The 27,416-nt window shown below is 51.8% G+C and overlaps 3 protein-coding genes across 8 annotated transcripts; 2 read left to right on the top strand and 1 right to left on the bottom strand.

Moving 5' to 3' along the window:
• The first annotated feature begins 2,379 nt into the window (after positions 1–2,379).
• Positions 2,380–7,376, top strand: STING1 (stimulator of interferon response cGAMP interactor 1). 4 transcript variants are annotated; one of them, XM_036088855.2, is made up of 8 exons: positions 2,380–2,462; positions 2,789–2,889; positions 3,378–3,604; positions 3,731–3,914; positions 4,165–4,273; positions 5,183–5,421; positions 6,126–6,312; positions 6,872–7,376. In XM_036088855.2, exons 3-8 carry the CDS (start codon positions 3,378–3,380, stop codon positions 7,060–7,062), a joined length of 1,137 nt encoding a protein of 378 aa, XP_035944748.1. In that variant the 5' UTR covers positions 2,380–2,462; positions 2,789–2,889; the 3' UTR covers positions 7,063–7,376. The 4 variants fall into 4 exon arrangements, with proteins under 4 accessions (XP_035944748.1, XP_035944752.1, XP_077923571.1 ...); XM_078067445.1 differs by having other exon boundaries at positions 2,400–2,458; XM_036088858.2 differs by lacking the exon at positions 2,380–2,462 and adding an exon at positions 2,511–2,584.
• Positions 7,377–9,766: 2,390 nt separating this feature from the next.
• On the bottom strand, positions 9,767–10,925 carry SMIM33 (small integral membrane protein 33; the record flags this gene model as incomplete). Its single annotated transcript, XM_078066494.1, has 1 exon — positions 9,767–10,925. A coding segment is annotated over one exon (528 nt), but the record flags the coding sequence as incomplete, so codon positions are not given.
• Positions 10,926–18,643: 7,718 nt separating this feature from the next.
• Positions 18,644–26,991, top strand: ECSCR (endothelial cell surface expressed chemotaxis and apoptosis regulator). Of its 3 annotated transcripts, XM_036088866.2 has the most exons (10): positions 18,644–18,772; positions 21,856–21,900; positions 22,192–22,242; positions 22,403–22,462; positions 22,948–23,085; positions 24,239–24,352; positions 24,744–24,842; positions 25,027–25,063; positions 26,381–26,477; positions 26,647–26,991. In XM_036088866.2, exons 1-10 carry the CDS (start codon positions 18,712–18,714, stop codon positions 26,653–26,655), a joined length of 711 nt encoding a protein of 236 aa, XP_035944759.2. In that variant the 5' UTR covers positions 18,644–18,711; the 3' UTR covers positions 26,656–26,991. The 3 variants fall into 3 exon arrangements, with proteins under 3 accessions (XP_035944759.2, XP_035944761.2, XP_035944764.2); XM_036088868.2 differs by lacking the exon at positions 22,192–22,242; XM_036088871.2 differs by lacking the exons at positions 22,192–22,242; positions 22,403–22,462.
• Positions 26,992–27,416: the final 425 nt, after the last annotated feature.

Raw genomic sequence — 27,416 nt, forward strand, 5'->3', positions numbered from 1 at the left:
AGACTTGGGTATTCCAGGCTCGCCTCAGGACAGCAACAGAAGTGCGTTCTCTGAAGCCCTCGCCACATTTGTATGTAGTTAATTCCTGGTGCGGTCGCGTAATGCCCGCTGCCCGTGCCCCCGCTGGGGGTGTCATGACAGTGGGGCCCGGCCTGACATATTCACCAGCAATCCTACCCCTCGGCCCTGAGGCAATGCTGGGATTTTTTTCTTTTCACGACATACTCCAAGCATGAAACAAACAATACGTGTTCAATCTTGGGAAAAGAAACCCAAGAAAACATAATGAGCGAACATGGAAAAATATGCTAAAAATCACCTACATTCCTTTTTTTTTTTTTAAGATTTTATTTATTTATTTATTTGACAGAGAGAGAGAGAGAGCGAGAGAGGGAACACAAGCAGGGGGAGTGGGAGAGGGAGAAGCAGGCCTCCCGCAGAGCAGGGAGCCCGATGTGGAGCTCGATCCCAGGACGCTGGGATCATGACGTGAGCCGAAGGCAGACACTTAACGACTGAGCCACCCAGGTGCCCCAAAATCACCTACATTCCTACTGCATAGAGTAATCATTGTTGGCATTTTGACATATGTGCTTTCAGACCTTTTTTCATGCAAGATATATTTCTTAAAATGCAATTATACTGTATTGTAAGCTGCTTTTTTTCTAGTAAGAAATGTATAAAAGGCATGTTTAAGAGTCAATAAATACAGGGGTCCCTGGGTGGCTCAGTTGGTTGGGCGTCCGACTCTCGGTTTTGGCTTGGGTCACATCTAAGGGTTGTGGGATCGAGCCACGTGTTGGGCTCTGCGCTGGGGCTGGGGCGGGAGTCTGCTGGAGATTCTCTCCCTCCCTCTCCCTCTGCTCCTCCTCCCCTAAAATAAACAAATCTTAAAAAAAAAAAAAGGTCATTAATACAAAATTACCTCATCATTTTTGGTGCCTACGCAACCTTCTACTGTAAGATGAATCACAATTTAGTTAACAAGTCCTCATTGTTGGGCATTTAGATACCTTTCAGTTTTTCTCTGGTGTAAACAATACTGCTACAAACATCTGAAAAATAGGCATTTTTGTGCCCTTGTCTGATTCTTTCTTTCTTTCTTTTTTTTTAAGATTTTATTTATTTATTTGACAGAAAGAGAGAGAGAGAGCATGAGCAAGGGCAGCAGGAGAGGGAGAAGCAGGCTCCCCACCGAGCAGGGAGCCCGATGCGGGGCCCGATCCAAGGACTGTGGGATCATGACCTGAGCCGAAGGCAGATGCTTAACCGACTGAGCCACCCAGTCGCCCCTTGTCTGATTATTTCTTGACGAAGCTTTCCTAGAAGTGGATTGCTAGGTCCGTGATGACAAGTGTGTTTTTTAAAGCTTCTGAGGCATAGTGCCAACCTGCCCTTAAAAATAGAGGAACTTCTATTTTAGGGAGATGGGATGAAGGAAGGGATGGGATGAAGAACACGTTTGGGGGAAACAGTGACCAGTGTAGAGCCGCAGAGCAGGCAACCGTGGAGCCCCCTGGGGGAGTGGGTCCCCCGTAGCCCGGAGGCCCTCGGCTACTTGGCAGAGCTGGCTCTTGGGGCTGGGAGGACTCTGCTCAGGCCTTCCTTTGGGCATCCTTGATTTTCTTTGGTTTTGATGTAGCTGAGCCCTTGCTCACCTCAGGGTGTCCCTTTGTGAGCCACTTGTAGGGAAGAGAAGTTGTAGGGGCCTCCCCCATTTATAGGAAGTGATTTTCACAAACAAGAGTTTTCAGGAAGCCTTGTTCCTGGGAGGCCAGTGTCATCTATGAATGCGTGTGTCACCCACCTTGTTTCTGGCTGTGATGTGGGGAAGGGTCCAGGCGAAGACTCTCTGACCTGGGCCGGAATGAACTGCTGCTGCCCTGTGGGGGCCACCCCAATCCCCCCTCTAGGCCTGCCCCGTCCTCAAATCAAATCAGCTTCTCAGTTTGCCGGAGAGCAGTAGAGACACCCTCAGCCACCCCATGAGAACCTGTAGGCATGAAACTTGGTCCTGGTACCTCCTACCCCTTCCCGAGTAGGGAAGGCACAGAGCAAGCCATTCACCGCACTGAGCCTCAGATGGCTCCCCTGTAAAATGGGCACTAATACTATATCTATCTTCCAGAGTGGCTCAGTGGATTAAGTAACATACTGTGTGTAACACTTAGCATCATATCTGGAACATGGTAAACACTTTATGATGATGATTGATGGTGAGGTTCCCCAAGACTGCTTTTTTGGCTAGAATCACCGGGTTCTCTCCGGCAAGTCAGAGGCATGGCTACTTGCTGGGGCAAGCCAAAGCCCCACTCCCCTGAAGGCTCTCTGCTACTATAAAACCTTTTACCCAAAAGGCTGCTGTTACAGGAAATAACTTTCATTCTCCTTCCGCCTTCCTCATACCACAGTCTTCAGAAAAAGAGGATCTGCGTCTCGAAATCAGAATAAAAATCAGGCAGGTCAGTGTGGTGTGGTGTGTGTTCTGCCTTTGTCTGGGAGCGTGTGGAGTCCTGCCTGGGTGTTGGAGAGTCTGTTTGATCGTGGGGGCTTGAGGCGTTCAGGGTTGTGGCCGCAGGGGACGGTGAGGGGGAGCAAAGGGCAACGGAACGAGGGCCTCCTCAAGCTGCCCTCCCCATACCAAGACTGGGGCATGGCTCATCAGGGCCCTTCCTCCCTTCCCGGGAAGCAGGAAATACCCTCCTCTCCTAAGCTGTAGTCTGGTGAAATGCCAGGGCTGGAATGCTGTGGAGAAAGTTTAGATTGTTTTTTAACGTTTCGTTTTCAGGCCTTACCCAGAGAGGCTGGCCTTGGTCGCTGCAAGCCATTGCACTAGACCTTCTCTCCTTGTCATCTTCCAGAAACAACCTGCAGTCTCAGAGGTAGAAGGTAGGTAGGATTGGGAGAGTGGAGCATAGGCTCCAAGGCTGAGGCCCCCGGAGACCCAGAGATGGGTCTGCCCTGCCCGCACTCGCGGACTGTGGTGGCACCTTTGCTGACTAAGGTCTTCCCTGGGGTGGATTCGGGGGAGAGGGAAGCCCAGGTTCCCAACAGTCCCTAGGTGGGTGGCACCTCACAGGACATTTTCAGGTCTGGGTCTGGGACAGTCACTGCCTTCTTTCTTCTCTACAACCTGTGGTCTTCCTGGGGTTGGGTAGGCTGTAGATGTATGGGCGCATGCACTTCTCTCTCCCCCTGCTCCCTTTTCAACAAATCTCTCCTGGACAGGAGCACTGGGATGCTATATGCCCAGCCTGTCCCCTAGAGGCATCTCCAGCCTCTGACTACGGCTGGGCACCAGGAAGAAAGAGAGCTGTCCCGAAGCAGTAGGAGAGGGAGAGGATAGATAACAGCAATGGGTTTCTTGGTACCCACAGATGCCCCACTCTAGCCTGCACCCATCCATCCCGCGGCCCAGAGGGACCAGGGCCCAGAAGGCAGCCTTGGTCCTGTTGGCCGTCTGCCTGGCAACCCTTTGGGGGCTGGGGGAGCCACCAGAACACATTCTCCGATGGCTGGTGCTCCACCTGGCCTCCCTGCAGCTGGGACTGCTCTTCAAGGGGGTCTGCCATCTGGCTGAGGAGCTGTGCCACCTCCATTCCAGGTGACTCCATTACCCATGGCGACTGGGCACCCCACATGTCTTACTCTCTTGACCCCCAGCCCTGCCCCTCCTTGAATCTCTCGGGCTGAGCTGGGCCGGAGTCTGGAGCTTGACTGTCCCCTGCAGGTACCAGGGCAGCTCCTGGAGGGCTATGTGCTCTTGCCTGGGCTGCCCCATTCGCGGTGGGGCCCTGTTGCTGCTGTCCTGCTATTTCTATGGCTCCCTCCCAAACCCAGCTGGCCGGCCCTTCCTTTGGACGCTTGCGCTCCTAGGCCTCTCGCAGGCACTGAACATCCTCCTGGAGCTCCAGGTAAGACACAGAGGGAGGCGGAGGGTGTAGCCAAGTGGAAGCGGCAGCTAGTGTGTCCTACTCTGAGCTCGGTATCGGGAGTGGGACGAGTTTAGAGGTCGGCCCTTAGAGTAGAGCCTATAATGTCCTGCAATGGGAGGTCAATGGCAGAGAAGGGAGGAAGCTGGTAGCTGGTTGGGAAATCTTCTTGAGGAGGAGGGCTCTGGTTATCCTTCGTGGAGGCTCCCCAGGCCCACCTTGCTGTCTACAGGCCCTAGCCCCAGCTGAGGTCTCTGCAGTCTGTGAAGAAAGGAACTTCAACGTGGCCCATGGGCTGGCATGGTCATATTACATTGGGTACCTGCGGCTGATCCTGCCAGGTGAGCCATTCTCTATGCCCCTATTTCTAGGGCTTCATGACAGACAGTAAGACATAAAACTTGTGTTTCTAGAACCTGCTGTATTTTTCAAAGCATTTTTATTCCTCAGGAATCATTTGATTCGCAAAGCAATCCTGTAGGCATGAAGGATATTATTATGCCTGGTTTTCAGGGAGGAATATGGCACTTAGAGCCACTAAGTGACTTCTTTCAGGTTAACTATGAATTCTTCCAATGAATATTGACTGTATGTTCTGCGCCCTTCGTGCGCATTTTCACTTTTAATTCATACCCTGTGGGCAAGGGATAATCATCATCCCTGTTTTAGAGATATACGAAAATTGTGGTTCTAAGAGGTGAAGTGACTTCTCCAAAGTCACACAGCTTCGTGAGCGGAGGAGACAGGATTTGGACCCAGGTCTGTCCAGAGCCTGGATCCTTGACCACTCTACTGTGAGCCCATGTGTCATGTCTCATTTCTTCTGACTTGCTGGCCAAGGCCGTGGTTCTCCCATATCTCATTGATGTCTGCCCTTGTCACCTAGCTTCTGCTAGGAAACAGGTCTGGAGCTAGAGGCCAGACCCCGTGCACCTGGGATTGCTGGGAATGTCACCTTCCAGGGCACTTCCTGCCTCTCAGAGCCGTAAAAGCTGTGGTGGGAAGGAGTGGGGTGAGCAGAGAAATCTGGACAAAGGACAATTGAGGGGAGAGAGAGGTGGTGGGAGTAGAGGGAGGGGTGGGAGTGTTCCTGAATTCTCCGCTCCTCCTGGCTCCTGCACAGTGCAAGTAGACTGGACCCTTGGTTCTCCTGCACCTATACATTGAGGGAACCAATGACCTGGGTCTCTGTCCTGGGTTGGGTGGGAGATAGGGTTGTAGGAATGACTTCTCGGGCCTCTCCACCCCAGAGTTCCCAACCCGGATACGCATGTACAATCGGCTGCAGACCAACATGCTACGGGTCATAGGGAGCCATCGGCTGCACATCCTCTTCCCTTTGGACTGTGGGGTGCCTGATGACCTGAGTGTGGCCGACCCCAACATTCGCTTCCTGTATCAGCTGCCCCAGCAAAGTGCCGACCGTGCTGGCATCAAGGGCCGGGTTTACACCAACAGCGTCTATGAGCTTCTGGAAAACGGGAAACCGGTGAGTGTGCGGGGAGGCGGGTGCTGCTAAGGAGGAGTCAGGCCCAGAGCACCAGAATTCTGCCCCCTGGCCAAGCACTGATAAAAATTCATTGCCCTTCTCTGAGCCTTACTTTCCCCAGCTGGGCATGCTTCAGCTCTGAATGATGATAATGATCAGTAACACTAATTGAGCCCTTACTGCATACCAGATGCTATTCATCTGACCACCTCATCTAACCCTCACCACCACCTGTGGGGTGAGGACTGCTATGACCCCTACTTTACAGATGAGGAAACTGAGTACAGACTCAGAGAACCAGGAAGAAATTGGACGATTTCAACCTGACAAGCCACGCACTTGACCATAAAGCTGTCCTAGACCAAGATGTGAGAACATCTGAAAGATCTCACATAGGTCGGGGGGAAACCCCGGCCAGGGTTGAACCCCAGAGCCCAGCCCCCAGGAGCAGTTGACGGCAGGTGACTCCGTGGGCCTTGCCCTGGGATCCGAGAAGGAGGATCTGTGGAAGATAAATCTAGCACAGTCCTGGTGCTGATTTTAGGAGCAAAGGCCACCAGACACCATAGATCCCAGCAGGGTAGCCACCTCCCAGAACGCCATCTCTACAGGCTGAGGGAGCAGGGCCCTAGCAGTGGCACCAGGGTCCAGAGTCTGTCTGCCCTGGCTCTGGCTGAGTTTTGCGTTCCTCTCGCCTCCTCCAGGTGGGCATCTGTGTCCTGGAGTATGCCACCCCCTTGCAGACGCTTTTTGCCATGTCCCAGGATGGCCGAGCTGGCTTTAGCCAGCAGGATCGGCTGGAGCAGGCCAAACTCTTCTGCCGGATACTGGAAGACATCCTGGCAGATGCCCCTGAGTCGCAGAACAACTGCCGCCTCATTGTCTACTCGGGTGAGGACTGGGTAGGCTACCAGGCAGGAAGAGGCAGATGTCCCGAGGGGTTAGAAGTAGCTAGAGCAACACCATGCCCTGGGCCTTCCCAAGTGGTCAAGGCATTTGAGCCCGGCCTCTTCCTCCCCCGGGAGAGGTCCTACCTCTCCACCTAGGACACTCAGTTGCTTTCTGGGGTACCTGGCTATGGGTCCTGGGTGGAGTGTGAAGAGATGGGCTCTAGGAGCCCCTGACGTCATCTAGGGATTGCCAGAAGAAGCAGAAGAGCCCCAGACTCAGGACAAAGAGACCGGGGCTGCAGCCTCAGCGGCAGGTCTGTGCCCCTCTCTGAGCACCATCTCTAAGACTGAGGAGGTCGAATTCTGTTCTCTCTGAAACCACTTCTAGCTCCAGAATTCCAGGAAACTCTAGCCCCAGGCCAGGGATGGGAAGGGATACAGGGAGGTGAGGGAGAGGGAGGGTTGGAAGATCTGCCCCACCAAGTCTCAGGGCATGTTCAAGTGAGAACCTAAGAGGTCCTCACTGCACTCCTCCCCCACCTTCCCCATCCTTGTGCCAGAACCTGCAGAGGGAAGCAGCTTCTCCCTGTCCCAAGAGATTCTCCGGCACTTGCGGCAGGAGGAAAGGGAGGTCACTATGGGCAGCCTGGACACCTCGGTTGTACCCAGTTCCTCCACGCTGTCCCAGGAGCCCAAGCTCCTCATCAGTGGCTTGGAACAGCCTCTCCCACTCCGCACGGATGTCTTCTGAGGCTCAGGGCTTGCTGGCCTGAACCCCCAGTGCTCCCCAAGACTCTTGATCCACAAGACTGTGCACTGAAGGGCTTTCTTCAGCAGCTGGATGCCCAGCAGAACCACTTCCTCCCACAGGGAGCCTCTCAGAGAAGGTCCTTGAACTTAACATCTCAAGACGACCTTAGGCAAGTTGTTTTACCTCTCTGAACCTCAGTGTCATCATCTATGAAATGGGATTATAATCACTGTCTTACCTACTTCACAGGGTTGTTGTGAGGATTATGACTGTATGGAACATTTTTGTAAACTATAAATGCCAGGTAAACTTAAGGGATGTGTCAGATGTCTTCCATTGGACCCTCCAGACTGACTGTCTACCCCTCCCTGCCTCCTCTGCCCTGGGATGGCATCAACAGGCTCCCTTGCTCTCTGAATTCTGGTCGTGTTCAGTCCACAGAAAGCCCCAGTAGAAGAACAGAGGGAAAGAGGGGGGTGAGGTTGGGGTAGTTATTCCCCCAGATCCTTCCCTGCAGTACCAAGGTCACTGTGGGCTCTCTGCATCTCCGACCTAAAATCATGGTTCTGCCATGTTCTCCGTAACTCTGTCTCTCCCCAGGTTCCATTACCTGTCCCTTCCCCATGCTGCTCAGACCCAGCGATGGTCCTGGTTTTCTGCCAATGTCCCCTCTGGAGCACTCACTCTCACTTGTGGTTTCCTTATACCTGCCCTTTCTAAACAGCCCCCTTTCTTTTTTTTAATTTTTTTTTTCAGAGAGTGCATACATGGGTGTATGTGGGGGAGGCTGACCCTGAGATCATGACCTGAGCTGAAATCAAGAGTCAGACGCTCAACCGACTGAGCCACCCAGGCGCCCCTGAACAGCCCCCTTTTTCAACACTGCTCAGATGACCTATTTGAGCGTGCCATCTTTCTCTAGCTGGACTCTGACTGACACAAGTGATTGGCATTTATTATCTGAAATGTCCAAATCCATTTGCACAGTCATACTTCCTTAGACACCCTCCTTATTCTAGGACAGGGCGGTGTGGTGGTGGGTTTGGTTTCACTGTGGACAGAGCCCAGGAATCAGGCTGAGGGCATGGAGGGTAGCATGCCCCACGGTGTCTGCATGCCCTTGCAGGGCCCTTGTCTCTAGTGAGAGGCTTGGGGAATATGGAGCAGCCTGAGCAGTCACGCTGATGTCATGAGGGGCACACAGCCGCGTCCAGGGCAAGGGGCTACTCAAAGGAGCAGGGGCCACTGGATGAATGTCCCCGGATGATAGAGCCTGCAAAGGGATAAGAGGTGGGGGGGGGGGCTCGTGTGAGGAGACGGGATATACTCTGGGAGGCCTTGGACAACACAGCCGGGCACTGCTGTGTCTTATGCCATCACTGTTAGACCCGAGCCATTACAACGCTGTAGTGGCCTGTTTGGGAGGGCAGGCGGCCCATTTCTACCAGTTCCTTCTGTTCTACCCACGACTTATTCCCTACCTCCCACCTCTGGTTTGGTTTTGTTTTAATTTTTTCTAAAGTAATCTCTACACCCAACATGTGGCTCAAACTCACAACCCCAAGATCAAGAGTTGGATGCTCTATTGACTGAGCCAGCCAGGGGCCCCTCACCTCTGTTTTTATCACAGAAGCTCAATACGAATTTCTGTGTACAGCATCACTGTGGAGAAAGGCTCAACAGACAGACACATGTTTGACAGAAGGAACAAACTGCTCCCAAGGATGCCAAAGCCTAAGGAGTAAAGGGGGACACAATCTCTTCTTCACAGCTGTCCCAGCCATTCTGCCCCCAAGGCCTGAGGCTCCTCCAACATTACACCAATCATTCCTGTGACTAGAAACCAGGGCAGAATCAAGGGCCTTTCCAAAATGCCCCTCCCCCACCCATCCAGCCCCCAACTTGGTGCTTAGGCTGTGGAGTCTGAGAGCTCAGGTTCAAATCGTGACTTCACCACTTAGTACTCATGTCTGCCTGGGGATCTTGATATCCTCCGCTATAACATGGGGGCAAGAGTGGCGCCTCCTCCCAAGCTTGTTATGGGGAGTGAACGGTCTGATAGCCACAGGTCGGCGGATGAGCTGGGTGGCCGGCACAGGGCTGGGCCCAAGGAGCAGCCACGAACATTATAGTTGCCTCTCACGAAGGAGGCAGGCCAGTCCTCTGTACACATTACAATCTCCACCTCTGTTCCTCTTCATCGTCTGCTATCCTCGCCTTCCTGACTGTGCTAGGGTCTCGCCAAGGCCGGTACCAGGGTGCACCGGCTGTCCTCAGGTGTTCCCCAGGGTAAAGAACTCAGAGGCCCCTCCATAAATGCCTATCCTTACGTTCTCGACTGCACATCAGTGAGGTGTGGACGTGTCAGGGAGAGGGTGACTTTCCAGAGAGCCACCCGGAGGCTCAGCTCTGCCTTCCTGCATCTTACCTCCATGCCCTCACCCCCTGCAAAACCTCTCCTCATTCCTTCCTTCCCTTAGACAAGCTGCATGGAGCTCCTCTTCCTTTCTTGTTTTCCCACCAGCTGGAAGGTTCTGGATTTGGGCAATGTCATGGGATAAGTTTTAGGCTGGTTCCAACTGGCCGGTACACACAAAAAAGGGGATGTAATGAGAACCCCCAAATTCCCCATCCCATCTTGGGAAGGCAAGACAAAATCTTGCCCCAACATAGTAGGAGGCATTCAAAAGTGATGTGGGGAGCTATAATTGGTGCTTGGGGCTTTACAAGGGCCTTGGAAGTTGCTGATGAGGCATAAGCTCCAATAGCCAAAGGGATGTCTTCCAATTGGTGAAGGGCAACAGATTTTCCTTCTCTTCCTGAGTACCAGAGAAGGCAGACCCCTGGGTTCTTTGCCGTGGCTCTCCATGACTAGCCCTCACAGGACCTGGGGGCTTTGGGGGCAGGACCTCTACAGGGAGACTCTGAGATCCCTGCACAGGCGTAGGGTGGGTGGGGGAATCTTGCGAGCTGGACTCATGTTGACACCAAAAGCAAAGGAGATTAGGGGTGAGAGGAGGAGGTAAGGACTTGGTAAAGGAGGGTCAGGGATCTGATGGTCCCTGAAAAGCAGGCAGTCGCTTTGTAAGGGCAGCTTTGGGCCCTAGCAATGCTCACAGGAGCGTGTTTCCAGGCAAAGCCCTCAAGCTTCTTTTATTTCTTCTGTCCACATCAGCATTTTCTCTATAAATATTCTGCAGAGAGAGCAGCTCCAGCTGAGTCCATATGTGCATTTCCAAAGCTCTGATGTCCAGGCCCCAATTTGCTTGTGCCCTAATTCTCTGTCCGGTTTCTTGTTCTGAGCCAGGTCAGTCCAACTTTTCAAAGTCTCCCTCCTACAGACATGTGACTTCATCAATGCTGAGCCTAGGCCCATCTGGCACAGGGCAGGAGCCAGGGACAGGAGGCTCCCGCTGGGCATCTTCATGACTGTCCTGGGGGCCCAGCACTCGCCAGTGGATGAGGTAGATGCCGCCTTCTGGCTTTGGGGTTGGTGGCTCTGTGGGGAGAGTGGCACGGCCCTGATGTAGTCTTGGCCCAAAGTGAACTGCCACCACGATACAGACGGCCAGCAGGACAAAGGCAGCGACAATGATGGTGAGCAGGGGCAGCCCATCCCCTCGCGGTGGTTCCCAGGCCCCACCTGGCACCTCTGGGAGTTGCCTCTGGGGCTCTTGACCCCCTGAGCCGTTCACAGCTGGAGAAGGCCAGGGATGGTGGCCAGCCTGGTAGGGGAGTGGCAGAGAGAGAGGGTGACATGGGCATGTGCACACAGAAAAAGAGCCAAATGGAGAGACAGACACCCAAAGGGAACTGAGAGAGAAACAGACAGAGAGACTTAGGGAGAGAGAAACATAGACAAAGAAAGAAAGAGACAGAGTTCAGACATGGAGAGACAGAGAAACATACAGATAAACACATGCGTAGCAACCCTCCCCCCAAAAAAACCCCGCACATAGGAAGAGAGAGAATTAAAGAAAAAGACAGGTGTGTTTGGGGTGGGGGGGATACAGAGAGAAAGAGAAAAACACAAAGCCAAGAAGACAAAGAAAAAGAGAGATAAAGAAAGGACAAGGAATGAAATAGATGCAGAGAGACAAAGAGAAAAAAGAAACAGAGATAGGGAGACAAAGTCATTCAGAAAGGGATGGAGAGGGGCTTCCTTACAGTCTGGCATATAGAGTGTGGCCCCCCAAGTCCGTCCCCTCCCACTGCTCTGTCTTCCCAGGCCTCCAGTAAAATTCCTCAATAGATAATACGTCCTAGGTCAGGAATCTGAGCACACTAGTTGTCTGCTGTCCCACGGCCTGGCCCTCCAGCAGTGAGCAGCTGTTCTTCAAGTCCTGGGAAAAGGGAGTCATTGTGTCTTAGGTTCCCACTACCCTCAACTCACACAGAAGGTGGAGGGGTGGTACCCTGGGGGAGGGAGAAAGGAAAATGAGGCAGGAACCCCCAAAGCTTGGGGTGAAGCAAAGGGGATACCTCATCCCATAATATAGGATCTTCTTACGGGTCTCAGGATCTGGACCTGGAGGGGAGGGGGTGCCCAGTGTGGACTCCTGGCTGGATTGAGGAGAACCCACGCCAGCCTCGGCCTCTTTCAGGGTCCCAGCCAGAACCTGGGGGTACTATCTGTCTGTCTCCGCTCTGCTAACTGTTGAGGAGGGGTGGGATGGATTACCATGAAGGTAGCAAACCTCCCAACGATAAACGTCAGAGCCAGCTGATGAAGTCACCACAGGCTCAAGAAGCCTTCTCTCCCTAGCCTCCCCTTGCCCGCTGGACCATCATGGGTCCGACCCTCCAGGGTGGAGCCTCTCCCCTAAACCTGAGCCATCAGCCTGGCCCTGCCCCAAGAGAAGGTAATTGGGGTCCAGGGAAGGCTATCCAGAACACTCTCTCTTTAGTTTCTCAGTCACACTGTCATCCCCAACACTGTCCCTTTGCAAGTAGAAAGCCCAATACTCACCCCCAGTTAAAAGTCTAAGGCTCTCTGGGGCCCAGGCCACAGAGCTCCCAGGGCAGGGGAGGGAGGGGGGAAGCAGCTCCGGATGTACAGGGGAAAAAGGGAAGTTCAGGCTGGTGAAAGGGTTGGGGTCCCTGCAGGGAGTCAGGCAGCCTAGCAGGAGGGGGTGAGCCAAGAGTCTACCTGGTGCATTGTCCGCCTGGTGCAAGGCTTCCTGGGACTGGCAGCCAGCCCTGCAAAGAAGAACCTGCCACCCCAGCTTGGCCCCTACCCGGAGCTGCCACGTCTATAGGGCTTACCTGGCACACACACCCTCTGCACACACACTCTCAACGTCTCTCCCTCGCTTTCACTTCCGTGAATACTGGGACTCCTCTGGGCCCAGCCCTTCCTCAACTGTGATTGGACCTTGATCTTGGCACCTCCTTTCACGCTCCCTGCTAGCTTCAGCAGCCTGGGTCTGCCTGCCTACCCCTCTTCCAGCAGGTCTCAGACACCTTGCCAGCACCCCCATCCCGCCCCACTCCCCACCACGACATGTCCACTCCCCACCCCAACTGATTTCCTGATGTTACTGTTTCTTCAATTTTTTTTTAATGCAATATCTCAAACACACTGAAAAGTGTAGACTGTAATATACTAAATCTCTTAGGCATAACCACCAGCTCTGTCCATCTTAACAGTTTGTCACATTTATTTCAAAATTTTTTAAGAACCAAAATATTACAAATAAAAAAGAAGCCCCACTTCTTGACCTCTCCCCTCCTTCTTACCCCATGGGTAACCATGTTGTTGAATTTGATGTTTATCATTCCTGTGCAAGGTATTTTTTTTCTCTTTGGATTTTTTCTTCTTTGGTTTTTACAAATATGAATTCTACATGTCTCTTTGCATTTGTCTGAATGTAACTTCATTTTGAGAATGTGAGTGCTTCAATGTGTCCAAGTCACAAAAAGTGCCCACCAGGGGCACCTGGCTGGTTCTGTCCATATAGCATGCGGCTCTTGATTTCAGGGTTGTAGCCCCACGTTGGGTGTAGAGATTAATTAAAAAAAAAAAAATCTTTTAAAAAAAGTGCCCACCAGTTTCTCCTCTATCTGGAGAGTTCATAAAGGATAATTTTTGGTCTCAACTAACTCCATGAAACCAAGCATCCCTCATTCTGTCCCTTGCTGTACATGGACCACCCTCCATCTCAGGCTGGAGACCAGGAGACCCCTGGAATCCCTTCACCCAGTGGTCTGATCTCAGGAGGCAAGATGTAGCCTCTTGATTTCTTGTCCCTCAGCCAAGCTTCTCCACACTCTGACATTCAGGGACCTCACTCAGAGCTCCCAGCTCACTGAAGCCCAGGTCACTGGGCTGCTGACCTGACCTGCCAACTGAGTGAGTCCAATGGCTGGCTGGCCTTGAAGCCAGCTAGGAGGCTGACCCCCTACCAGTGCCATCCAAGGCTCTGGATGTCCCACGTTGGATCACTTAGACTTCAGCCAGAGGGAATATGGGCTCTGCCACAGTCCAGAGCTCCAGCCTCTGCTCTTTGGTTCCTGCCCCCTCAAGGCACATGTCCCATCACTCTTATAGGCCCCGCCACTGAGGCTCCAGTCCCTGAGTCCAACAGCCCAATTCCTGATCCTGCTGAGGGCTCATTTCCCCCTTCCCTCCCTCATCAATCTTGGATCTACCTCCTAAAAGGCCTCAGAAAAGATAAGGGGGTGGAATTTTGGGACTAGACAATTGTTCCAGCCTTCCTTTACTTGTCCATCTCTATGCTCACTGTTGTGAGCTGCCCTTCCCCCATTCCCACTATCTAAACTTTAACCATCTTTTATGGCTTTAGTTCAAGTGTCACCTCTGCCAGGAATATAGTCTTCAGCCCACTCTACTGAGGTAGCTTTCTTTCTTTTCCTTAAACCCTACACCAGTATGTTTTCTCCCTCGCTCCTGACATTTGTCACACTTTGACATACAGGTGTGTGGGCGCTCATTTTTCCTCCCAGCCTCTGAACCGCATCAGGGCATTCCTGTCCGTGTCCCGAGTCCGTCACAGTGCCTGGTACTACACAACGGGTGCTGGACAAAGGTTGCGGAATAGAACTGGAAACCAGAAGCATCCCCCCACCCCCATCCTGAGTCCTGGAGGTTTGTAAGCCATCACCCTTCACCTGTGAGGATGGCACTTCTGAGCTACAAGTGTTCAGTGACTTATTCCCTCTGTCTCTTTTTTGGCTTTGTGTTATAATGGAACCTCTTCGATAGGTTCAGGTTCTAAAATGATCAAGAATCTGCTCTTATTTCAGAGCAGAAAAGTCCTGGCTTTCAATGTTTGAGCCCTGGAACCACAGATGAAAAGGCTCTGGGGTCCTCCCCACTGTCATCCCTCTGGCCTGGAGGCCCCTGACTCAGTTCCGTACACTGGGGTCATTTCTCTTTTCCAACTCCCTGGGGGAGGTAGAAGTGGCCCTGTTGCCTAAGGAAAGCAAGGAGCAGCCCTTCCTCCCTCCTTCTTTCCTCAATGAAGGAAGTCATGGTTAGGAGCCTGCCGAGGAAGCTGAAGGAGAGGGACTTGGGTGGACATTCTGAGCAGGCCAGCAGGAGATTGCCAGGATAGGGGACATCTGGGACCTGGCTCCCTTTTGGGCTTCATCTTAACTTCTGCATCACTGGAAGTAGTCCGAGAGCAAGGGCTACCCATCTCAACCCTATCCTATTTCCAGCCCTCTTATTAAAAGCTATAGGTCTATAAGGGGTATCTGATTTCTCTGCGTGGTAATGAAAATGTCCTAAAATTGATCGTGGTGCTGGTTGCACAAATCTCTGAATAATACTAAAAGCCACTGAATTGTACAGTTTAAATTGGTAAATTATATAGTATGCGTCTAGTGTGGTCAGGTTGCTATACCAAAATACCATAAACTGGGTGGCTTATAAACAACAGAAGTTTATTTCCCACAGTTCCGGAGGCTGGGAAGTTCAAGATCAGGATAACAGCTGATTTAGTGTCTGGCAAGGACCCACTTCCTGATTCATAGATGGTGCCTTCTCACTGTGTCCTCAGAGGGGCAAGCTGGCTCTCTGCCTGCAGTCTCTTTTATAAGGGTACTCATCCTGTTCAGGAAGGCTCCACCCTTATGACATAATCCTCTCCCAAAGGCCCCACCTCCTAATACTATCACCTTGGAAGTTAGGATTTTTTTTTTTTAAAGATTTTATTTATTTATTTGACAGAGAGAGACACAGCGAGAGAGGGAACACAAGCAGGGGGAGCAGGAGAGGGAGAAGCAGGCTCCCCGCTGAGCAGGGAGCCCTATGCGTGGCTCAATCCCAGGACCCTGGGATCATGACCTGAGCTGAAACCAAGAGTCTGACGCTTAACTAACTGAGCCACCCAGGTGCCCCGAAAGTTAGGATTTTAATATGAATTTTGAGGGGACACAAACTTTCAGCCTTTAGCGGTATGTGAATTATATCTCAATAAAGCTCTTAAAAAACCACAATAGGGGCACCTGGGTGGCTCAGTTAGTTAAGCGTCAGACTCTTGGTTTCAGCTCAGGTCATGATCTCAGGGTCCTGGGCCCCGTGTCAGGCTCCCCACTCATTGTGGAGTGCTTGTCCTTCTCCCTCCCCCTCTGTTCCTCCCTTCACTCTCTCTCTCTCTTTCTCTCAAATAAATAGAATCTTAAAAAAATAATAAAAAACGAAAAGGAAAAAACACAATAAAAAACTACATATCTATTAGAATGGCTAAAACGAACTATGTGATAAGCCTATAGCTGTCTACAGCAGTATCAGTCATAAAAAGAAAAACCAGAAGCACCCTAAATGTTTAAAAACAGGGAAGTGGTTACACAGACCATAGAATAGTAAATATGCTGCCATTAAAAATTATCACAATGAGGGGCGCCTGGGTGGCTCATTGGGTTGAGCGTCTGACTCTTGGTTTCGGCTCAGGTCATGATCTTGGAGTCGGGGGATCCAGCTCTGTACTCAGCGTGGAGTGGGCCAGTCTCTCTCCCTACCTCTTCCCACCCCCTGCCCCCGCCATGGGCACACTTTCTCTTGATAAATAAAATCTGAAAAAAAAATATAATCACGATGAAGACTGTGAGCCAGCAGAAAATGCTTATGATTTGAAAATAAAGGGAAAGATCTTCCTTCTCTTGTTTTCCCTTTACTTCTGGAATAATTCAGTCCTAAAGGTGAGGCAGAACAAGTTAGGCAATGTGCCCATGGGGGTGGGAGGGAGTCACAGAGAAGGGTGTCAGAGCCCAGGAGGAGTGAGGAAGGGCCTAGAATGGTGAGAGCCTGCGTAGAAGGTATCCATGAGGGGAGGGTGGCGCTGAGATGGAAGGTTATTTACAAGGGGAGTGATCAAATAAGCATAAGTAAGGCCAGATTTAACAGAAGGGCTTTGGAGGGGCGCCTGGGTGGCTCAGTTGGTTAAGCATCCGACTCTCAATTTTGTCTCAGGTCATGATCTCAGGATCATGGGATCGAGCTCGGCATGGGGCTCTACGCTCAGCACAAAGTCTGCTTGTCCCTCTCCCTCTGCTCCTCTGCCCACCCCTCATTCTGTAAAATAAATAAATTAAAGATTTTTAAAAATCTTTAAAAAAAAAAAGAGGGGAGGGGCGCCTGGGTGGTTCAGCTGGTTAAGCGACTGCCCCGCATCAGGCTCCCTGCTTGCGGGGAGCCTGCTTCTTCCTCTCTTCCCTGCTCATGCTCTCTCTTGCTATCTCTCTCTCTCTCAAATAAATAAATAAAATCTTAAAAAAAAAATTCCTGGTTTATTTAAAAAAAAAAAACAAGCCGGGGAGAGAAGGGCCTTGGAGAAGCTACCCCCTAGTAGCAATGAGCACACCCAGTGCCTGGATCTCAGTTTCTAAATACCATCTGCCACTAAAAGGAACTGGGGCTCCTTGGAGAAACAGCCAATTCCAAGGTTGGGCACAGGATGAACATGAAACACCTTGTTATTCCAGAAAGTAAGAAAGCGCTCAAAGAATGATGGAACCATGTCAACAGGACACGAAAGGCAGCTTGAAGGGACCCCCGGTGACCAAAATGGGGACAATTTGTGCATCAAAATAATAAATGATTGTAATATGTAATATTTACATAATTCAAAGTACTTATTTACAAATAATACTTAATTACAAAGGTGAAAAGAGTAACTTTAAAGTGGATGAAAGCTAGCCATAGTGGCTGAACGGTGGCCCCCACAAAAATACGTCCGTATCTTGGTCCTCAGAACTTGTGAATATTACCTTACATGGAAAAACAGTCTTTGCAGATGTAACTAAATTAAGGATTTAGGGATGAGGAGGTCATCCTGGATTATCCAGATGGTCATGAGATTCAACGACAAGTGTCCTTATAAGAGAAACACAGAGGGCGCCTGGGTGGCTCAGTCATTAAGCGTCTGCCTTCAGCTCAGGTCATGATCCCAGGGTCCTGGGATCGAGCCCCGCATCGGGCTCCCTGCTCAGCGGGAAGCCTGTTTCTCCCTCTCCCACTCCCCCTGCTTGTGTTCCCTCTCTCACTGTCTCTCTCTCTCTGTTGAAAAATAAATAAAATCTTTAAAAAAAAAAAAAAGAGACACACAAAGGAGAAGGTGATGTGAAGACAGAGGCAGAGATTGAAGTGATGTGACCACAAGCCAAGAAATGTCCAACAGTCACTGGAAGCTAGAAGAGGCAAGGAACAGATACTCCCCTAGAGGGGCGCCTGGGTGGCTCAGGCGGGTAAGCGTCTGCCTTCGGCTGGGGTCGTGATCCCAGCTGGGATCGAGCCCCACGTCAGGCTCCCTGCTCAGCAGAGAGCCTGCTTCTCCCTCTCCCTCTGCTTGCCTCTCTGCCTACTTGTGCTCTCTCTCTATCTCTCTGTCAAATAAATAAATACAATCTTAAAAAAAAAAAAAAGATACTGCCCTAGAGCCTTGGGAGGGAATGCAGCCCTGCAACATTAAGAATTGTTAAGAATAACCAGAGGGGTGCCTGGCTGGCTCAGTCAGGGGAGCATGCGACTCTTGATCTCAGGCTTCTAAGTTTGAGCCCCATGTTGGTTGTAGAGATTACCTAAAAATAAAACCTTAAAAAAAGAAAAAAGAACGATGTTTGTAAGGCCTCCCCGAAAGATGCTGGGAGTCCCATCTGCATTGGGAGCCCCGAGGAGGGAGAGGACTGGGAAGCATTCAGCGTCTACAGAGCATGGATGGCTGGTGGGCCGAGCTTTAGGGCTCAATCATGGGAGAGGGGGACCTGGTCTGAAACAGTATGGGGAGGGATTGGAGTTAGTCTCCAGGAAAACCTCCAAAAGCCTCCAGACGGTGTGTGGAGGGACGTGATGGCCCCCTCAGAGGGGAAGAGAGGGGGCATTGAGCCTCGCGGCCATCGCTGATCTTTGTCGAAAGGCCCGGGAGGACAGACACCCCAGTAGCTCTAGCCCAGGACGGGCAGAGCCCCGGACACAGTCACTGCTGCTTCAGCCTTACATCCTCATCTGGGCTGCCGGGCTGAGCAGGGCCCCTGGAGCCAGTCCCAATCTGTTTCCTTCTATTCTTCGACAGGAAGCTTCTGGAGAGCCAGCCCCCACCCCCCACCCCGCGCCAGCACTCCCTCTCTTCTCCACTATGGACAGAGCCACCGCGGAGCGGCTGCCTGTCCGCCACAGACCCGGCTGACATGGGCACCATCGGAGCAACGTCGCTGTGCTGGGCCATCCTTGGCTTCCTCCTACTCCCAGGTAAGAGGCACTTGCCTCTCTGCTTCAGCAGCTCCTCTCCCGCAGCTGGTAGTCCTGGGCGCCTGTCCGTCCTTCACCATGGACGAGGCATATGCTCTCCATTCAGGCCCGTGCCCAAGGGAAATTCCAGAGCCTTCTCATGACGGGACCCAGTTGAATTGGGGGTGAAAGGGGTCATTACTGAGCGAAGGTAAAGTCGAGATGTGGTTAAACCCTTTTGTGGGAAAATTGCCAGGGTGAACCGCGGTCCCCACAGAGGCTGGCCTCCTGAAATGTGGGGAAGTGACTCTCTTGGCATGAGACTGAGGCCAGAAAGCTCCTTCCAGGGTGTTCTAGCACAAAATTGTCTGCACCTTGGGCTTTACAGGTGATCCTTATTCTTCTTTCACATGAGGAGTAACAACTTGGGAATTCCAAATGTTGACTTGAAGCTCAAATCACAGCCAGAGGGACTCAGGTTAGATACAAAGAACTGTTTATCAGAGAGGATGTACACAGCACCCTCGCCCGGTGGGGGGCTGGGTGAGAAGACACCCAGAGGAGATGACTGGAAATAACACCTCTGAGACCGGACTCTGCTAGCTGATGAGGTGTGAAGCCGCTCAGAAGGGGTCCTCTAATTAGGGAGCAGTTGCTGGGAACCATGAGAAATCCAGGAGATTCTGACTCACAGGGCAGCAACTTCCCTTTGGTCATCCCTTCCCCACCCCCACCTCACTTTCCAGCAGTCCTCTGTTGGAGACTTATGAGCCTGCCCTCATGGCAGCAGCAAAGAGTGCAAAATGCTTGGACGGGGAGAGAGGGTGGCTCTCCCCTGGTGTGTGGGGGGGGGGGGGCTAGACTCTTGTAGAAACCACAGGAGTGGCAGAGGAGATTAAAAGGCGAGACTCGTGAGAGGGCACTGTCCAGGCAAGCAGCAGGGCTTGAAATGCCCTGGGTAAACTCTGCATAAGCCATGCTCACCCCTCGCCCTGCGAGTTTCCTCATCTATCATCGCAAAATCTCAGCACACTTACTATCCTCCTTGAGGAACCCTTTTGAGGCTAATCAGGCCCACGAGGAGACTTGACTTGGATACACAGAAACTTGGAGGATTGGAGAGAATGGCGCAAAAATAAAAATGTCTAGCATATATTGAGCGTGGACTGTCTGTCAGGCACGGGGTTAAGCGCTTTATATGAATTTTCTTATCCACACAACCACTTATGAGGTATGAAAGTCATTTGCATTTTAAAGAAGGGGCCCAGGTCAGAGAGAAAGTGGTCGAGTCCAGACTTAAACTCACACCTGTCAGACTCCAAAAGCTGTGATTTTTTTAACTACTAAGTTATGCTACTGAGGAAAATAGGGGACGGGGGTGGTGGTGAGGGAGAAAGGAGAAGCTGGAAGGTCATGAAGCAGGTAGGGATTAGGGAGGAGAGGAAAGAAAATCAGAATCTCTGTGGCCGGGGTTGTGGGGTTCTTGGGCTGTCTGCAGGCCCAGTGGTCAGAGATACCCTGGCCTGCAGAAACAGATGTTCCTGAAGTCTCTCCCCTACTCACAGAGGAATCCACTGGTGACAGAAAGTTCTGGTAGGGGGACAGGGCCAGAAGACAGAGAACAGGGTACTGGCACTTGGAGCCTGTGACTTTGGAACTCCTTCCGAGACCCTAATTTTGTTTCCACATCTGCAGGAAGGCAGTGCAGTGTGGCCACTCGCTAAAAGCTAACGTTACAACCTGATAGAGCGCCGACGGTACCTAGGACACGCTTGATCAGTAACTGCCGGGTGTTTTCAGGCTGTGCCTCGAAAGGTGTTCTTCCAGGGTCATTTACAGCCGGGCAGAGTTCTCTCTAGCCTCGGGCACCTACAAGTGTTAATCCCCCTCTGATGTCCCCACCCAAACCGGGGGTGGGGCTACCAGAGACTGGTGACCTGGAAAACCACAGCCAGGGTTTGGGCAAGCTTGGGTTTGGAAACCATTAAACCCACACCATCCAAAGTGATAGCCCCATGGAGGAAGGCAGTGGCTAAGGAAAATAAACAGAGTGGCAGGCTGCCACAGGCTGGGAAGGCCCTGGCTGCGGCTGCCTCGGCTCACCCTGGCCCAGGCTTGGGACTTCCCTGTGGACGGCGGCCTGGGAGGCCGAAGGCCAGGCCAGAGGCTGCGGTCCCAGCCGTGGCAGAGGGACGGGAACCCAGTTGGGCGGCTCCACTTCCCCACGTTGTTTTCCTTTCACATTGTTCACAGGTTTCAAGAATGATTTCATTGTGGAAAATGAGCAAACACAACCTGACCTTTCAGGTCCCACACACACAGGGGACACACATAGGGGCACACAAGCACACGTACACATCGACCCAGAGGCCCACAGGCGTACACGTGTCCATACAAAAAAGCCAATGAGGGCTTCTGACTGGGGCCTCCTGGTAACTGGCTCCTCCCTGGGTTTGACTAACAACGGGCCATTTCTGAAGTAGCCTCTGCCTATGAAAGTAAAATTGGCCACATGTTCTAGAGCTTTCCTGCCCCCTATATATACCTCAGAACTCGCTTCTTGTGTGCACCCCTCCTTCTAGCTGGGGGGTGGGGCGGGCAGAGAGACAGCCCAGATACCAACCCCAATCCCTAACCTCATTTTATTCACCACATCTTTCCATCCCTTTCCCTTGGGGGCAGGACCAAGATGACAATATTCACAGGGAGAAATGGAGGGCTCAATGGTAGGGTAGCAAGAACCTGAAGTCCTAGGTCCTTACCTAGATGTCACAGGTCACTGGCCCTCTGTCCTTGGACAAATCACTAGTTTGAAATAACCTTCCCCTGACCTCCTATCAGCTTGGCATAAAACCCACGTGGGATTAAAGAGACAGGAAAGGACTCTGGGACACTGAACCATGAGGTGGTGGTGATGGTGCTATTGAGTTGTGGGTGGTTTCAGAGGAAGCTAGCCCAGTGAGCCAGAGCCACGTCCTGCAGCCCTCTGCCAAGTGTGTCTGCCTTCCAGCACGGAGGGCTTGGAAAGCCTGAGCTCTTCTGTGGGCTCTGTGCTGGGCAAGAGACTCACCAAGCGAGTCAAAGTCTTCTGCTCTCTCTTGCAGGCCACCACTCCCAGCCCATGACAATGCAGACATCTCGCCCTCAGGGTAAGACCAAACACACGGGGCCTACTCTGGCATTTAGGCCTGGCAGCTTAGGAAGGGCAAGAGGAGCACAGAGCTCAGGTCACGGGGGTCGGGGCCAGAGGTCTCAGGACATCGAAGGCTGAGTCCAGCTTGACCCAGGCTAATGAGCCTCAGAAGAGGACAGAGATAAATGGCTGGCGGGGGGGGGGGGGGCGCAGGGAGAAAGACTAGAAAACTCAGGCTACAGGGAAGAAGAGAGGGAGACAGAGCCATACGTAGCAGTGACCCTCAGCCTCAGATGATTTATTTCAGGAGCCTTCAGCCATCAAAGTCTAACCACAAAGCTACTTTCTTCCAACATAGGTGAGTGAGTGTGGCTGCGGAGGGGCCGGTCCCTGTCCCCGCCCAGCCCCCTGCCCAGCCCTTCAGATCTGCTTGGAGCCCAAGGGTTCTCAGGTGGGCAAGGGACTGTGGTGTCACCCAGCCTGCCCCCTCCAACCTCCCCTTGCCTCTGTCCTTGCAGGAGACAGCCCTTCCTCAGAGCCCAGCAGCCCAAGCCCTCTGGCCAGCACTGGGACCCCAGGTACTCTGCTGCTCAGATCCAGATGCCCTCCAGGGAGGGCCCAGTGAGGAAGCAGACACAGTTGCTGCCCTACAGGAGAATACAGACTGGTGGGGGAACAGACAAGTAAACAGGACCGTATGTTGCCAACTACAAAGCAGGGGGAAAGGGCTGTGATGAGCATAAGCAGAAAGGGCTGCAAGGGCCAAGACAGACACAGACGTAGGCTGCTTCAGACTCAGGAGCCTGGGAAGACATGCTAGAGTGAGTGACCTCGGAAGCTGAGGCCCAAGAGGGAGTTAACCAGATGAGGAGTGTGGGGTGGAGGGTGGTAGGGTATATTCCAGGCAGAGGCCTTTATAGGTAAAGGCCCAAAGTTAGAAGAGAGGATGGCTCCTTCTGGAATTGAAAGCAGTAAAGGAAAGGAAGATTTTGGACTAAAGAGGCCCCCTTGTACAGGCTGGCTGAGGCCCTGAGCAGGCCTACCCATGCTTCCTAATCCACAGCAGCTCCAGAGAAGGCCTCACAGGTCCTCATGGTAGCCAGGAAACCCGTGACACCGAGCACCAGCACTGTGGATGGTCACTCCCAGTCCCCGCTGGGCCTGACTCAGTCCCAGACACAGAAGTACACAGCAGGACTTGGTGAGTACCTGGGGCTGAGGGTCAAGAGTACGGGGTCATGTCTGGTTGGGGTCCTTCTCCACCTCCTCAGAAGACCCAGGATCTGCCCCACAAGGAGGCCTCACAGGGCCAGGATCCACATCAGTGGCAGCCTGATTTGGGGATGAGAGAGGTTTGGTGGGAGGTAGAGACACAGCCTTGGGCCTGGTCACAATGAAGGCAAAAGGAGCCTGGATGGACTCGGGACTGATAAAGGCATGGAGGGGAAAGGGAGAGGTAGAACCCAAAATGATGGCAAGGGAGGCAAAAGGCATTTGGCCAGGGCTACACACTCTTTGGGGCAGGTTGACCTTCACACGCCAATGTGGGGCAAGAGCTGGGAGGGGGTGGACCTGCTGGTTCATGGCATAGGCCCAGCACAGCACCCTGACCGTCTCTCTCATCCTACCCCTTGGCTCTGGGGATTTTTTATACTCACAGACTTATTTGGCAGTGCAGGGATGGATAAGGAAACGGACAGCGATCAGACCTGCAGTACAATGAGTGGAGGAGGGGGTGCCTGGCTGGCTCAGTCGCTGGAGCTGTGACCCTTGATCTCAGGGTTACAAGTTCAAGCCCCATGTTGGGTGTAAAGATTACTTAAAAATAAAAGCTTAAAAAAAAAAAAAAAAAGAGTTGAAGAGGGGAAGAGATGGGTGATAGTACTACTTTTTAAGAGGGCCAGAAACTTGTGTCCCTTAACTGGCAGCCTGCCTCATTAAATCGGTGCCTGGGGATAAACATCCAGTGAGCTTTTTTCCTCCCACTTCAACCCTTGGCAAAACACAGATTGCTCTACATTGCCCAGCCTGGCTCCCTATCTCTGGAGCATAAATGGGCCCCAAGGGGATGGTGGGAAGAGATTAATGGGGGGGGGGCATCTTGAATATTTGGAGTCCCCTGGAGCTAGTAACATGAGCAACCAGCAATGCCATTCACCTGATCCCACATTACCCAGTTCCGACCTCCATCCTCATGAGATCTGGTCTGAGTGGCAAGGAGGAAGTCTTTTTTGTAGGGCATGAGCTCCTTCTGAGTTCTTTACCTGGGGAAGTAGGAGGGGAGCTAGCTTTCTCTCTCTCTGGTGGGCCATCCCAGTCCCATCACTGATGCACCCATCCCCACTCCATTTTAGACACTTCTCAAAATATTACTCCCATATCAACCACCATGAGTCTGAGGACAAGAGAAGACTCTTCCATCCTGCCCAGCCCCACATCAGAGACGGTGCTCACTGTGGCTGCATTTGGTAAGAGGGAGAAGGTGGGAAGAGTGGCAGAACCAAGAACTAACTTGGACTCTGGATCTGGAAACACAAGTTTAAATCCCACCTATTTGTTCTAGGAGGGCTTGGCTGATGAAGAAGGCCCTGGTAGGAAGGAGCCTCCACTGGCCCTCCAGTCAGCTCTTCTGGGCTCTGCTGGGTTCCATGTTCTTATGGGAGGGTGAGGCAGGGCTGTGGAGCTCGCTCTGGGCAGGGGTAGTGGGCTGAGAGCTCATTCATTCAGCAGAGAAGGGGAATTCACTTTGCTCTCAGAGCCTATCTACACAGCACTTAGCTGGGAGGGGAATTTGGACTCCTGTTGCCCCCTTTTGACCCTCCTTTGCCTCTCCTTTACCCTGTCCTTTTCCCTGTTCAGGTGTTATCAGCTTCATTGTCATCCTGGTGGTTGTGGTGATCGTCCTAGTCAGTGTGGTCAGTCTAAGGTTTAAGTGTCGGAAGAACAAAGAGTCTGAAGGTACATGCCCTGCCACTCAGGGCCCCCCTTTGCCCCTCTTTGCTAAGAGACCAAGAGCTACATTTGGAGTTTAGGAAAAGAATGGCACATAAGCACCACTGATGAGACCGAAGGGTAGTCCACTTGGGTAGGCTTCTGAGTTATAGCATGTGACCCCCAATTTGTGCCTTTGAATATTTTACAGATCCCCAGAAACCTGGGAGTCCGGGGCTATCTGAAAGGTAAGATTGTCAGAGGTGTAAGGGAGGAATCATCTATCTGACCTCTCAGTCCCCCACTCCAGGAGAGAACTGATAACTTCCTGGAGCACCTGTGTGATTCAGTCAGTTGGGCGTCCAGTCTTGGTTTCAGCTCAGGTCATGGTCTCAGGGTCGTGAGATCAAACCCCGTGTCAGGCTCTGCATTCAGTGAGGAGTCTGCTTGAGATTCTCTCCCTCTCCCTCTGCCCCTCCCCCTGCTCTCTCTCTCTCTAACATAAATAAATAGAATCTTAAAAAAAAAAAAAAGAACTGATACTTCCAACCTTCTGCGCATATGCTCCCACAAGCATGCATGGAATCTTGACAGCCACCACTGAGCCCAGGACTAGGGATGGGCAGGACAGGGGCGACCCTAAAATGAAACAATCAGGAGACAGGAGATGAACTGGAACTCTTCAGCCTGTGGGCTAAGCCTCTATAACCCCCTCATGAAAAATGTAGGAATTCAGATTCTAATATACCCCGCTTTTTAAAAAAATGTTATTGATTTATTTTAGAGAAAGAGAGAGAGGAGGGGAGAGGGGCAGAGGAAGAGGGAGAGAGAAACTTAAGCAGACTCCACACTGAGCTCAGAGCCCGACGCAGGGCTGGATCTCATGACCCTGAGATCACAACCTGAGCTGAAACCAAGAGTCGGACGCTTAACCAACTGAGCCACCCAGGCGCCCCTCTAATATACCCTTTAAATAAGAAAATATTTAAGGAACATCTTGTATGTGCCAGGCACTATGGTAGGTATTTTATAATATTATCTCAAATCCTTACAGCAATTCCTCAAGGCAGATACACTGCATTCTGTACACATTTGAACAAATTGAGACTTGGAGAGGTTGTAACTTGGTCAAGATCATGCAAGTAGCAAGCAGAAAAACTAAGATTTAGATACAAGTTTTTTAGGCTTCCAAGCACACTCCCATTTCATTAGGGTCCACCACCAAAATACAGGTTTATCGAAACAAAGGTGGAAGTTCCAACACTTAACCCCACAGCTGCCTGACCACCCCATTGCCCTCCTCCTCCTCCATTTTACAACCCATGTTCCTTTCTTTTTTTTTTTTTTTAAGATTTTATTTATTTATTTGACAGAGAGAGAGAGAGACAGTGAGAGAGGGAACACAAGCAGGGGGGAGTGGGAGAGGGAGAAGCAGACTCGCTGCTGAGCGGGGAGCCTGATATGGGGCTCGATCCCAGGACCCTGGGATCATGACCTGAGCTGAAAGCAGACGCTTAACCACTGAGCCACCCAGGCGACCCCCCATGTTCCTTTCTTACCCCCAGCTGCTCTACAGCCAATGGAGAGAAAGACAGCATCACCCTGATCTCCATGAAGAATATCAACATGAATAACAGCAAAGGATGCCCCACAGCAGAGAAGGTACATTTTTCCTGGTTCCTTCCTCCCTTCTCTCTCCTTTTCTTACCTTCAGGTTCTAGTTCCTTAACCAGAAAGGAGATACTTTCAGAGATGCAGGCTCTGCTCTCCTCTTCCCTAACCCGCCACTCCTGAGAAGTTCACCCTTTTTCATGATGTATTTATTTTGCAGGTTCTTTAGAAGGAATGTTGGGTCCCCATGGGTCAAAGGATGACGCAGCTGCCCTGTGTCTGTAAAGAGGAAGGCGATGGAAGTGGTAGAGGCACGAACCACATATAAATTATTTTATTATTTCACACTTACTCCAAGATCTAAAAGGACACTGGCATTCCTCCAGATCTAGGAGCAAGCTGCCAGTAGGAGAGACTCTTTCCCATATGGGCAGCCACTCTGGAAACACAGCCTGCTCCTCCCACCTGCTCACCGTCACAGGAAGGGGGAGTCTGGAGAGCAAGAGCAAGGAAAATGACAAAGTGGAGTGGCCTTTGCTACTTTGCATTAAAATTATTTTCTGGCCGACGGTCTAATTTCTTTTAAGGTCTGTGCTCTCGTGCGTGTTTGTTAACGGTGCTCTAGCAGCTGCGGGGTCTCCTTTCCTGGGCAAGGTATGGATCTAAGTTTCTGCCCCTGTGGGGAGCTCTCCGAGCAACCTGCAAGGTAGACTGAACATTTTGTCAGGTCTGCCTCAGTTCCCCCGGATTATTAAGGAGGAATGAGGTCCTGAGGGACTAATCGCTTCAAGAGAGGAGAGAGAAAGGGAGCTGGAAACAGTGACCATTCGTCACCAGTAAAGACGTGTTGAACCTGGAGAGTGAGAACATGAGAGGCACAGCGCATTCTGACTAGGGAAGTCCAGCAGGGAGAGCTGAGTAATATGAGGGCAGATGTCCTCTGCCTGCCCCAGGGTAGACATGCCCTGCTTTGGTCCTAGCTATTGGAAT

The sequence above is a fragment of the Halichoerus grypus genome, chromosome 2 (assembly GCF_964656455.1).
Source record: "Halichoerus grypus chromosome 2, mHalGry1.hap1.1, whole genome shotgun sequence".
Taxonomy (NCBI): domain Eukaryota; kingdom Metazoa; phylum Chordata; class Mammalia; order Carnivora; family Phocidae; genus Halichoerus; species Halichoerus grypus.

Coding starts and splice junctions, on each gene's coding strand:
- STING1 (XM_036088855.2), top strand. CDS start 3,378: ATGCCCCACTCTAGCCTGCACCCATCCATCCCGCGGCCCAGAGGGACC. Junction 3,915..4,164: donor ACATCCTCCTGGAGCTCCAG/GTAAGACACAGA, acceptor TGCTGTCTACAG/GCCCTAGCCCCAGCTGAGGT. Junction 5,422..6,125: donor TTCTGGAAAACGGGAAACCG/GTGAGTGTGCGG, acceptor CGCCTCCTCCAG/GTGGGCATCTGTGTCCTGGA.
- ECSCR (XM_036088866.2), top strand. CDS start 18,712: ATGGGCACCATCGGAGCAACGTCGCTGTGCTGGGCCATCCTTGGCTTC. Junction 22,463..22,947: donor GGCCAGCACTGGGACCCCAG/GTACTCTGCTGC, acceptor CCTAATCCACAG/CAGCTCCAGAGAAGGCCTCA. Junction 23,086..24,238: donor GAAGTACACAGCAGGACTTG/GTGAGTACCTGG, acceptor ACTCCATTTTAG/ACACTTCTCAAAATATTACT.